Source organism: Rhipicephalus microplus, chromosome 9 (genome assembly GCF_043290135.1).
Source record: "Rhipicephalus microplus isolate Deutch F79 chromosome 9, USDA_Rmic, whole genome shotgun sequence".
Lineage (NCBI taxonomy): Eukaryota > Metazoa > Arthropoda > Arachnida > Ixodida > Ixodidae > Rhipicephalus > Rhipicephalus microplus.
Window position 1 is genome coordinate 30,723,041 of NC_134708.1, and position 12,783 is coordinate 30,735,823.

General features: G+C 41.9%; 1 protein-coding gene across 1 annotated transcript; it reads left to right on the forward strand.

Moving 5' to 3' along the window:
* Nucleotides 1-7: 7 nt before the first annotated feature.
* On the forward strand, nt 8-12,385 carry LOC142771648 (mutS protein homolog 4-like). Its single transcript, XM_075873411.1, has 9 exons — nt 8-927; nt 1,675-1,722; nt 2,862-3,029; nt 4,261-4,333; nt 5,768-5,832; nt 6,566-6,636; nt 8,148-8,275; nt 10,658-10,758; nt 12,114-12,385. Exons 2-9 carry the CDS (start codon nt 1,720-1,722, stop codon nt 12,306-12,308), a joined length of 804 nt encoding a protein of 267 aa, XP_075729526.1. The 5' UTR covers nt 8-927; nt 1,675-1,719; the 3' UTR covers nt 12,309-12,385.
* The last annotated feature ends 398 nt before the right edge of the window (nt 12,386-12,783 follow it).

Consider the following 12,783-nt stretch of genomic DNA (forward strand, 5'->3'; position numbering starts at 1 on the left):
TCGTTCGAGTATTTTTCTAATAGTAAGCACCAAGCACCAATGAAAACAAAAACTGGAATGAACAAAACATTGGAACAGGGAAGGGCAACACTTCTTGTTTTATTTGTCAAATTAACAAAATGCATGCAGCCCATGTATTATGGGCATAGAGTTTCCTGAATATACACTAGAGGGAACTCTGGCGCTAGTGTCTACAGGAGCTGCAACGCATAGCGCTTCGATGAGCGTGGGAATCATGGGTACGACATGAATTGGCCTAGTCTTCGTACTTTACGTTCGTTCTGGCTTCGTGTGGCTCGAAGCTGCTTTGTCGCAAAATAACAATCGGCAAATGTTCGGCGGTTACGCTTCACCACCTTAATCTTTTAGGCTTACCACTTTGAATCCGATCACGAAGTGAAAAACGATATGTTCTTTTTTTTCGAAACAAAACCAAAACACAGCATTAAACAATGCCAAAAGTGTGTTCGCCGCCCGCAAGCACGAAGACAAGGCAAATCCACGTCATACCCATCACTGCCATGGTTGCTGAACGATCGTAGCGCCAGTGTCCCCTCAAGTTAATTTAAGGAAACTCAATGCTTACGGGACTATTCAAGTGTACTGAAGCTTATGCACCGATGTGTATGCGCCTTCGGAAGAGGTACTGTAATTGATACCCAGCACCTCCACCGAATGCAATGATGTTTATTGAATCAGAGAAGTCGCAACGAGGTCGCAACGGAAAAGAGCCGTACGGCAAGGCTGGCAAAAGCGGCACAGGTTCTCGTGCTATAAGAGCGCGGGGATTTTAGTCCTCTTCCGAAGGTGCATGTATATGTTGGTGCATATGCTCCACTACACATGCTATAATAGCTACTGATGCTATATTACGATGTTCTGTAGACTCGCCAATGTTGTATTTCTTTCTTCTGATGCTGAGATAATGTTATTATTATTAAGATTATTATTGTTATTATTGATTGTTGTTGTTGTTGTTTCATATCTATCATAGGATGGAGGCTTTTAGGCTTAAATTTTCAGTTTTGCCATAGTGTCAGAATTGTCAATGTACTATACTTATCACGAAATTCATCATTAGATTGACCTACATGAATATTATTTAATATTTAAATATGAACTTTACTAAAAAGCTATTGACAAAGCACACCTTGAATACTCTAGCCACTCGTGTATCCCCTTCAGTCACGAATTAAGATGGACTGTCAAAAATGTGTAAAATTCGCGTCGCATAATGCCAAGGCACTCAGCATTGCATTCCAAGAGAGAAAGCCTGCAGTTACAAAGCATTTCTAAGGCTTAAATGCTGCCATACACAAGCCTGCCCTATTTTTCCCGACAGTGTTTTTTTTTTCTTATTAAAAGTTCTCAGAATGTTTTCTTATTACACGATCCATCAAAACTTTTACCATATACAGCTTTTTTGTATATGGCTAGGTTCTCTTAAAGCTAGTGAGTATTTGTTTTAAATAAAATGTCGTGTAATTTTGGGGCTGTTTCGAAGATAGTCACATTACAATTTTATGGCAGCTTTGAAAATGGTTGCCTTACTTAATGTCCCAAACTACAAACTATTCAAAGAGTATTTGATTCATAATCAGTTCGCTTCTAAAACTCACTATTTGCACACCCCTAGCAAAAAGTACCTCTCGCTTTAATTTGCATTTCTTCTAGTTCGCAAGCTCGCACCACAACTGCAACATCATCACTGGTCCGAACATGGTGAGTTCCGAAAACACAGTTCCGAACACACGTTGATATTTACAACCATTCGTTCACTCTCGTCCACAATCGTAGCAAAAACCGATAAGTGGAACATTCACCGTTCATGCACAACCTCATTTGCAAGGGTTCCTGATTGTATGTACAATCTTCATGCACTGCTCACTGTGAACTTTCTGACATACTCTCTTGTGCGATGCCACAGCCATTGTAATCGGCGTTGCAAGGATGCCTTCATTCTTGACCGACGACCAATCTCATTGCTGAGAACCGTATTCATTAATTTATTACACCCCTACGCATGTATCAGTTTCTGTTACTTCTATGACCCTGCTCTTATCTCTCATGCTGTTTTTCGCTGAACATTTGTCGTGGTAATCCTCTTTCATACAAACTCCAGAATCACAGGGCAAGATAGCTTGCATCAGCTAATCTTGTCCTGTGTCTGAAAAACTTCTTCACCTCATGAATTCACCAAAGCTTACTTTATCATTGGCTACATTTTACTTCCATTGACATTCATTCCACTTATCTCTAATTCACCTGTCACTATTCCACTCGTGCCAGCTTTCATGATTTTCATTGTAGAATGGTCGGTATTTTAGGGATCATTTATGATTGTCTTATGGACACGAATAATTTTTTTAATTTTTTGCATACATCTTATTGAAAGCGAAAAATGCGCAAAAAAAAATTCTACAACAACCCTAATGTTTGACTTAGGTGTCTGCTAGCGGCATTTGCAAGTTGGTGTTTATGTGTCCTGGTGAATTTCTTATGTCAGCTGTGTTTTTCGTGCTGCTGAAGCAGATCTCTGAGGCTGCGTAGAATTAAATGTGTGGTTGAGACCTGCTCCACCAGGTACCGTAAAAATCCCAGTTGTGAACTCAATCAATGAATTTTCATTACTTATCATGGTACTCAATTGGCCTTTATCTTAAGTAGGCTTTTGCTCTGGTATCACATATATCCAAACCACAACCATCAGTTTTAATTTTTTAAAATACTACTCTTTATAAGCATTCTTAAAACCGCAAGTTCCCCCACTGGATTTGCATGGAAGAGAAACAGTAGTGTCACTCGGTGCTTGTGACACTAAAAAAAAAGTTAAACAATCTCATTCCCACCCACTATTGCAGAGCGGCAAGTCCACCTACTTGAAGCAGGTGGCAGCGCTACAGGTGATGGCTCAGCTGGGTTGCTTCGTGCCAGCCAAGTACGCGTCATTCCGCATCGCCGACCAGATCTTCGCGCGCACGGGACACCGTGACGACATCGAGACCAACTGCTCCACTTTCCTCATGGAGGTATCCGTGCTGTTATATTATTTTGTTGCATGCTTGGATATTGAAACAACCGCCCCTGATATCAATTAACATGCATAGGTTGAATCATAGTGTGTATCGAAGTAGTTGTAACCACTTGCCGACCTCCACATGAAACTACAGGCGGCCAATATAAACCAAACTCAGTGAGACCAACTCACAAAATGTATAGTTTTTTAACGTAAAACGTTGTGCAAAAAAAAAACAAAGAAACATGAAGACTAAAGGAAACAGATGAGCGCAAGACATTTGCTCTTCTGTAGTGAGCGTTCCTTCTAGCACTCATGTTCCTTGCGTGATGTTTTACCTCCTAGTATGCCACACCACTTGCTCACACCAAGCTCCATCTGTATACTTCTTTTTACGGCTCACTTAGATTCATTCCCACCAAGTCTATCCTCAGCTGAACTCGCTCCAACTCATTGCTTGGTGAGAGTCAAACAAGTTTTCTAACCTATGCACGTAATCTAAATCATGCTGAAAACCATCTTTCGACGTCATGGTGGCTTCAACGGGAGATTCGGGTTTATCACAATGAAGTTTGATTGTAGCGCTGGCACCACTTGTGACGTTTTTTTTTGGCCTCCTGGGCATGCTCCATCGCAAACTGAGCACGCAGCTCTAGTGTTGCCGGGACCCTAAAAAAATCTTCACAAAATCATTGACGGGGCAATGTGTAGAGCATGTGTTTGTCGTAAGCATGCGTTGTTTGCAACAGGTCCCGAAAAAAAGATTTTTGGCCAGCAACCAGACTTTAATCGGATTATTGCTGTTAGGAAGCTGTTGCTCCGTGCAAGAGGCTTTTGCTCAATCTAAAATTTCCTGAATGTCACTGGCGCATCCCTGACCATATAAAATTGCACTTTCAATGTGAGTGTTGCTATGGGTTCTCCGATAAGCTTGAGCACTAGCATTACCCTGGAATTAGTACAATGCACACCTGTGTGTATATTTTTGCAGTTAATACGTACTGCTATATGTACATAAATGTACTATGATACATGCACTTTGAGCTTGTGTAATGATTTCGCTCACCACTGTTGGATTTCAATTGTCGTGTATCTTTCAAGCACAAGTCCAAGCTTCAACTTTCCTTTACTCAGAGTTGTTACAAAGTTTTGTTCTTCACTGATAGTACAGTGTGACAGTACTTTCTGTGTGTAAACTGTGCCATTGCTGACGACCTTCCACTGTTGTTTTACTCACTCTCCAGATGCGGGAGATCAACTACATCCTGCAGAATTTCACTGACAGCTCACTCATCATCATTGACGAACTTGGGCGAGGTCAGTTTACAGTCCTGCATTACAGCCATGCACCATGGCTACAGCATCGCACTATGGCATCAGCCACATGCAATCCCAGCAAGTTGATGTAACCGTTTGATTTCGCTGCACGTTTCTATTATTTTTTCTTATGGTGGACTCAGTCATGAACACTCTGAAATTTCGCACTAAAAACGAGAAAAAAAAGATGTAGGGGGAAAACAACACAGCTGAAGGTTTATTTCTGAAGAGCGACATGTCATTCTTGAAAGAAAAGCAACAAATACCATACGTTAGAGGGAATGCACTTGAGGTAAAGGTTGATTTTTTTTTATTATTGTTTTGTATTGTTTGTCTGGTTAGGTTTTTTTAACTACATGATGCGCTCTTCCTTCATTACTGTCATGCTTTAGCACCTAATCTATTACATGAATCAATGCCAACTAGCTTGGTTCACCCTTCCTATTTACATGAACATGTGTTCTTGGAAGTGTATTCTTCACACAAAACGTTTTCAATGTTCATACATAACATATATCAATTAGCTCCTCATCTGGAACATTCAGGGATTTAAGTAGTAAAAAAAAAACAGAGAAAAACAAGCCGAGCACTTTTACTAGATCTAAATGTGCTGGAGGAAACTACATTTTTGATTTACAGGTAAATTAGTGTTTTGTGGCACAAGAAACAAATTGTGTCTAGGGAATGTGTATTAGGCCACACAAAACTCGGAGAACATAATGTAGGTGACGTTGTTACCTTGTAGTTTTCTGACCAGCCCACTGGGATACCAAAGATCTGTTGGTATCCACCCAGACGTACTTCACTTCTTGGCCTGCTAAATAAGTGACAACACAATCTAATGAGGCCAGACGTGAACTTGAGGGAGTTTAAGCATTAGCAAGTATCAGTAAACATGAGCAGGAACACATCCCAGACGAAAAGGTTCTATTTACTGCTGAGTCATTGAACGGTAGATCTTCGCAGCTGAAGAGATGGTTTGATAATCATTTTGAAAACAGATAAGTATCTAGCTGGAACTTTATCAGTGTCCGGCTAGAATTCGGCCCTATTGCAGCTGGATATTTATTGCCTTTGAGCTGAATTATGGTTCTATGTAGCTGGCCTACTGAAACTGAAATCTTTCCACCTGGAGAGGTTAAATACAGCTGCAAGTGGAACTTTTTTATCTGGAATGTTAGTGCCAGTGTGTATCTATAGTACTGCACACAATCGAGTGAGTAGATTTATATAAGCTGCAGAAACATTGAGGAATAAATGTCAACTTATTCCATCAGCCTACATGGAATTCTCCCTTATCTAGCGAACAATATGTCGAAATATATGATGCAATGTCCTTTTTTTTAGTTCGCAAACCTCGTTTCTACATTTAGGTTAAGTTGTGTTAGGCCGAGTACAATACAATTTTGCACTTGTTTGTCGTTTCGTCCTTAGGTACAAGCGAAGAGGAAGGTTCTGCAATGTGTGTGGCAATCACTGAGAAACTTATCAACTCGGACGTAAGTTTAAACTGATTTAATTGTGCACATCAGCAAACAGTCGGATTGCAATCAATTTCACTCTAGGTGTGTTACCTCACAAAACTTGATAAGTGACCATGTGTGTTTGTATGAGAGCTGAAAGTCGAAGGCACAGCTTGGAAGAGCTTCATGGTTTGCCGTATGTGCAACCAATAGCTCATATTCATTAACACGACTGAGCTTTCTTTATCAATTATCAGCACATGATAAGAAAGTCCTCCTAATTTACTTCAGTGCTAACGGCTCTACAGTGAATGACACGAGACACGAAGTTTAGCTAATGGCATTGCAAAAGTTTTCAATGTCTGCTCTGAAATTTCGCCACGAAATACATAAGTGTTCCTGTTACCTCTTGGGTGAAAGGTGCAGAGAGATGGTTCCTAAACAATTGTAACAACATTCCATTTTTACTACGACTTACTAAACTTGTTCGATGTGGTTTCGGCAGCTTCGTTTTGTGAGTTGTGATATACGCGCTATAGTAGCTAGACGAAAAGTGAACCAGCGAACTTTTTCCAACTGTCTATTACACATTTCGATTGGAGACATAGGTGCGTTTCACCTCTCTGAATAATCAAGCTGTGCGAGCAAAGTTGCGCTACGTGTTACCGTGAACGTTTAAAATTTCTCTTAGCTACTATAACATGAAATGTAGCGCACCCTCTTTCGCTCACTGGTGCAAAGTGTACCATACCTCTCCCCATTTCTGCAGGCTTTTGTGATCGTCGCCACTCACTTCGACCTGATGACGCAGCTGGAATCTATGTACCCCAACGTGATAAAGCGAGTACCGCCGTTCTTTTAGTCTCTCCTATCCGCTAACCTGCTCTCGTAATACTGTGCACACGAGCTACACTACGACTTCTCGGCATGAACTGTAGTGCTTGATCAAGGAAGTTAGTAATGGAAAGACATTGATGCTATAAACACAAAGTATTTATATCGTGGAGCAGCTGTGCCGTGATGACATCTTGTGGCACAATGGAATGAACCACAATGTGCGGTGTTCCGCAGCTTCTTTCCCAGAAGACCAGGACCGAAGGCTGGCCATTGTGAGCAGCATGTCATCGCTCCATTCTCATATTTGCATTCGTTGCAAAGCCTGAGTTTTTAAAGACGATAGTCTTTCTTGGGACCTTCAATGCCAAAATTATAGTCTGTCTGTCTTTCTGTCTGTCTGTACATTTGTCTGTTTGTCTGCGGTAACAATTCCCTTTATGGCACCAAAGTGACCAAACGATACCTCAAACGGCCAACCCCATCCGTAGCGCCCAGCAATATTTCTCAAGTTTCAGCGTTTGTACTTGTGCAATTGTTAATTAAAATGCAATTATTGCACATATCTGAGACACTATAACAACACGTCGATGTTTTGTATGTGTTTTGTAGAGAAGGCACACACACAAGGAATTCTAAAGACCGTAGCGTTTATCAATCTGCGCTGACAGTGCAACGCGATGCTCAAAAAAGCAAGTGTTTCCAATGCTTTGCTTATACGATACGGTGGTGGCACCTGCCCGTCGCTTTGCGTTGTACTCCTTATCGCCTCCGAAACAGGCACATGAAGATAACTGCCAGATGGCGCTCGTGTATAACGTGCCTCGATGGACTCGTTAGCCTTCGCTGCACGGATCGAGACTCCCTAATGCAGCGCTTCCAGAATACAATTTTCTCGTGCAAAACATCAAATAAACGTTTTGTTCACTCTCTCTACATACATGAATATCGTCTTTCGACGACATTTGCAGTGAAACATGCAGATACGGGGCCAATTTTTTTTTTCTATACATTAGTCCAATGGAAAGGGGAGGAGGACCACTCTTGGTGTCATAGCTATCAGACGCGTTACCCAAAGGTTGTGGGTTTGGATCCCACAGAGAAAAAGGGTTATTTTATGTCAACTTTGATTCTTCTCAATTTATGTCATTGTTACCTCATCTCAGTTAAAGACAGAAATTAATGTCCCCCACACTTTCCCTGGCCTAGTTGTCCATCAGATTAATTTGGTTGTGTGTAAGAAAGAAACGAGCTTTTGGAAGAAGGAAAAAAACGGCACTAAAATTTTTTGACAGACACACAGGAAGACGAACGACGACAAGCACTGTGTGTTTGCCAGAAAATTTTGCCACTGTTTTTCTCTTCTTTGCCCTATGTACCAACCCGCCCAAGCCTTAACCTTAGCAGGCTCTCGAAGAGATTTTCCTTCTGTCGTTCAGACACTTGGAACGGTAGGCCCGAGACGCATATACCTGTAGACTAGGTGCCCAGCCAGATTTAAAGTTTTTATCCCGCAGCTACCACATGGAAGTGGAGACTGAGGACGAAGGCGACGACAGGCCCAACGACAGTCCTGATGGTAGCAGCACCAGACTACGCTACACGCACAGGCTCGCCAGAGGGACATGCTCCGAGCTTAACTACGGTAAGTGCGCAGTCAGGCTTTGAGTATGGCCCCAACTGCAGTGTCCTTTCTGAAAATAAATTGCATTTATCCTCCTAGCTGCAAATATCACCGTATGCTTCTTTCACGTTGAACCTGTAGGTTTGACATTGCTTGCACTGTCGTTACATACAAATCACTTCAGTTGCAAGTCGGTTGCAACATTCTTGTACAAATTACAGCAAAAATATTTTACCAATCGTAATATTAATCACTTCTTTAAAATGAGTACAATGGAACTGATTACAGTAGCCTATTACAGCTCTGAGAAATCAAGTGAGAATTCACTGAAAACGGATGAAAAGTTAACTTGCCTCAGGCGGGGACCGAAACTGCGACCTCCGAATTCGAAGTTGGCATATTGGTCCCTGCCAGTGGCAGGATGTCTTTTCATTCGGCGTACTTTCTTAGCATTTACATCACCATCACTACAAAATAACATCTACTATACTTTCTTTAGCTTTCTCATCTGTTAGTCCTAACTAATGTTGTGCTTTAAAAGTAAAAAAATGGCAGCATATTCACGGAGTGAATGATGGAGAGTGGGCGAAGCATCCGTCCGTCCATTCGTTCTTGCTTCCGTCCGTCCATGCGTGCATCTGTGTGGCCGCCCGTGCGTCCATCCGCCCGTCCGTGCATCTGTTTGTGCGTCTGCACGTCCATCTGTGCGTTTGTACCCGCGTTTGTCCATTGCATCTGCTCCTGCATCCGTTTGTGCAGCCATCCGTGCGTCTGTGCATCTGTCTGCGTGTCCGTTCGTCCACCTATTTAACACTCCAAGTACCACCATCTCGCATCTTTTCATCGTATATTCCTCATATAGAAGCACCGCCATCCAGCGGACATTCCAAGGACTGAACGAGAGGAGGCACACTCACACTTTCTTACGGCTTGCGCTTCGTGTCTACTTCCCACCTTTAACCACCTCGAGTTCATGGTATATACTAGTTCACTGTATTCATGGCACTGCGGCCCAACGCTCGCTAAACCTTTCTAAAACCAAATAGGTTACGCCCAGCGAGTATAACGTAGCAACCCTTTCTTGTCAGATAGTGCTCAATGTACATGCCAATGGCTGCTAATGGGGAATGAGAGACAGAAGAATTCGGCTTTTAGTTAACGCGCACGCTTCGAATTTTTTATTGTTCAACAATGCATAGAAGAAGTCTCCCACCGGCACCACCTTGGAGGTCAAAATGTGAGACTGGTTACACACTACTACTACGACTGTGAGGGACGAACGGGTGCCGCTATAAGGAGCTTTGCCCCTAAAACAAGTTCTTAAAATTCCTGTTTATGGTCCACTGGCATCAATCAGTTATAAGCACCATGCTCTCTATTTTTATAAGTAGCATACACCCAGCTTTCTCGAGATCGGTGACAGGCTGCTTTTTTTTACTGACTTCTCATAAAAGCATGAGCATAGCTTGACTAAAAAGCAAAACAATAAAACATTTAATCAGAAACCATGACACATTTATTTAGTCAGGGTTGGTAGTATGGCACTCAGTTTTCGACAGTTGGCATTAACATTGGAAATGGCATATCTTACTTTTTTTATTTGCATCTTCACATACTTGTAAATCAGTATTACTGCTTCAGTGTTTATACACTTTACAGCGAGAACAGTCATAAGATAGCAAGAACAGTCAATCTAGGTGGCGTAACTGCCCACATCTATGGCAGTTGCCGTGTTGGGCAACGAATTGTGTTAACGAATGTAGTATAGCATGGCAGAAGAGTAAAGTAACAACCAGGCGTCACACAACATGAATTGCGTAACAAGTGAGCGGTTTGAGGTTTCCCACTCATTACAATGGGCTCAGCCATTATTCATCATCTTCATCAGCAAAGTGCACGTAGTGCCCAACTGATGCATGATGGGTACCTGGCTTTTCCACGGAACTAATGAATAATGATGTAATTGGTAACGTTCCTTCTTTGCAAAATCATTATAGTTCGTGGAATAGTCTCTTGCAACTGTACTTGTACTACTCACCCCCGGATAGTTAAAAACTGACTCTAGAAAGGCCGCTCCTCCAGGTTTTGCTATGATCGTGCTGTGTTCCGCACAGGCCTGGCATTGTTTTTTTTGTGTGTGTGTGGTGCGTAATGATATCAATTATCGAAATAAAAATTATTTGTGCTTTAGTTGAACCCTGAGAAAAATTATTTGCACTTAAGTTGAACATCAGCCCTCGTGCCCATGTTTACACTGTCCAGCATTTTGAACTCGCATATACAATAATAAGACCAACTACCAAACCTCTCTACTACAGACACATGCAGATTTATGAAGCACACTTACTATGCTGGCCTTTTTTATTTATTTGTTGCTTTGCTATTTCTGTGTTTCTTTTTCAGGTCTGAAACTGGCTGAAGTGTCACACATACCTGCTGATGTCCTGAGGAGGGCGTACGAAGTGTCAAACCTAATTGCGGATGGACTCTTTGAAAACGAAAATGTAATTATGCTCTATATGCTCTACACACATGCCGTTTATGGTGCATGTAATTGCACCCCCCCCCCCCCCTCCTTGGCCTTTCCTTCTGGCATGAATAATTTCATACCCAGAAGCATCAGGGATCTTGGATTTTCCTTCATGCCTGTAGTGTGCAAGTTGCCTGTCAATCAGTAACACGATCACATCAGTGCAACTAATTTAACCGCATTTGCTATTTCACTTGTCAGGTGCAACACCTTGAAATAAGAATTCTCCCATAACGCCGTGGAAGTTACGGAAGAATTTCAGTCGGCAAAATGTACACTTGGATTTTGTCGTAAACGTGACCCCTATGATTGGCTGCGGCTATGCGCTAGTGGAACTAATCGCAGAGGCTGCGATAGAAAATAAGGCAGACATCAAGTGATTCAGAAGAACTTGTTTACAACCATATAAATAATGGAGCTTGTTTATTTCTAAGTCATTAAGTACCTTAGTTTATTATTCAGTTTAAAAACGACAAATATTATGGGGTCTACGCACTAGCGGTGCCAGACCTAAAGAAAGTAACAGAGCTTGGTGGCCTTTTTTTTCTTTAATTTTTTAACTTCCTTCTTTTTTGTTCTGTTTCTTGTATCTTTTCTTTTTTTTTTGTACCTGTTTGTTTCCGCTTATTTTTTTTTCTTCTCTCTCTCTTTTTCTCTGCTTCTTTCTATCGCTTTCATTGTTTCTCTTTATTTCTCAGTTCCTGTTTTTTTTTTTCTATCGCTCTTTCATGCCTGTTTCTTTCTATCTTTCTTTGTCTTTCTATCTTTTTTATTTCTCTATTTTTCTTTTTCTATGGCTTTCTATCTCTCACTCTCTATTTTATTTCTTTCTATGTCTCCCTTTCTCTCTCTTTCACGTGCTCCACTTCACCAAGCCGAGCTTTAATTTAGCGCTCGCTCGTGCTGTGCACGATAGTGGGGCCTGCATAATTTCCAAGGCGCATACCTAGTTGTGGAGTTTGGCACGATGGCGCACAAGTTACCGATAGCCTCTGTTAAAAAAAGTGTATGGCGTGTGTTGATCTCATTTAACTATTTTCCGGTCCGAACACACGTACTGCAAGGAGTCTGGATAGCTTCCATTGTGTCCTGCCTGATGTATGAAACGGATTATAGGTTTCTGCCTTTTTGTCAGCAGCTTTAACGCATGCATATGCACGTGCTGCAAGCTTCTGTTTCGAATAAAATGTGACTTGCACGTCGGCACTTGGCATGCGCATTTATTCTTTCATTCCTGTTTCTGTGAGCCCTGCATGATGTAGAATAAATTCACAACAAACAGCTCAGTTTGAGAATTTTAATGAGGTCACATGACTACTTTAAACTCAGAGCCCGCTCTTCTATATTGATGTGGAGAGGAAGCTGCGCAGAGCTGAGGTTGAACTCGCCGGCACACTGCGAGTCATCGCACTTCACTCGAAGATGGAAGGTGAAGAGCTGAGACTCAGACTGCTTGAGGAGCAGGAGAAGGCGCGGGGTCTGATGGACGTGCACCGGTCCCTCGCCCAAGTGGACCAAGAATGACTTGCTACTTTTAAATGTCAGCCACATCTACTTCAACTGTTACGCAGCTGCCCCAATAAATCTTGTGGTACGCGCTATTATGGCAGAGAAGTGTCCGCCTGGGCCCAAACTGGTTACCAGGGTACATTCGACTCTCACTTCTTCGTGTTTAGCTTGTACACATGACCAGCGTGTTGGACATGTTGCATCATTGCATTACTGTGACATGTTGGCCGTGTGTCACTATGACATGTGACACATGGCCCACACATTGATAATGTGTCAAAGTTAGGCAGCTACTACAAAAGGTGGCTCTATTGTCTTGTTGCAAGTGCCCTGTCCATCAAGGACATAATTGAAATGGGTGATAGCATTTCTGTTGGGTTGCGAATGACCTTTTATTTTAGTGGCTTGAACATGAAGTGAAACATTTTTTTTCCTCTTCCAACTACTTTCAGTCACACTTGCAGTTTTTCGAATATTCGAAAAATTCTTG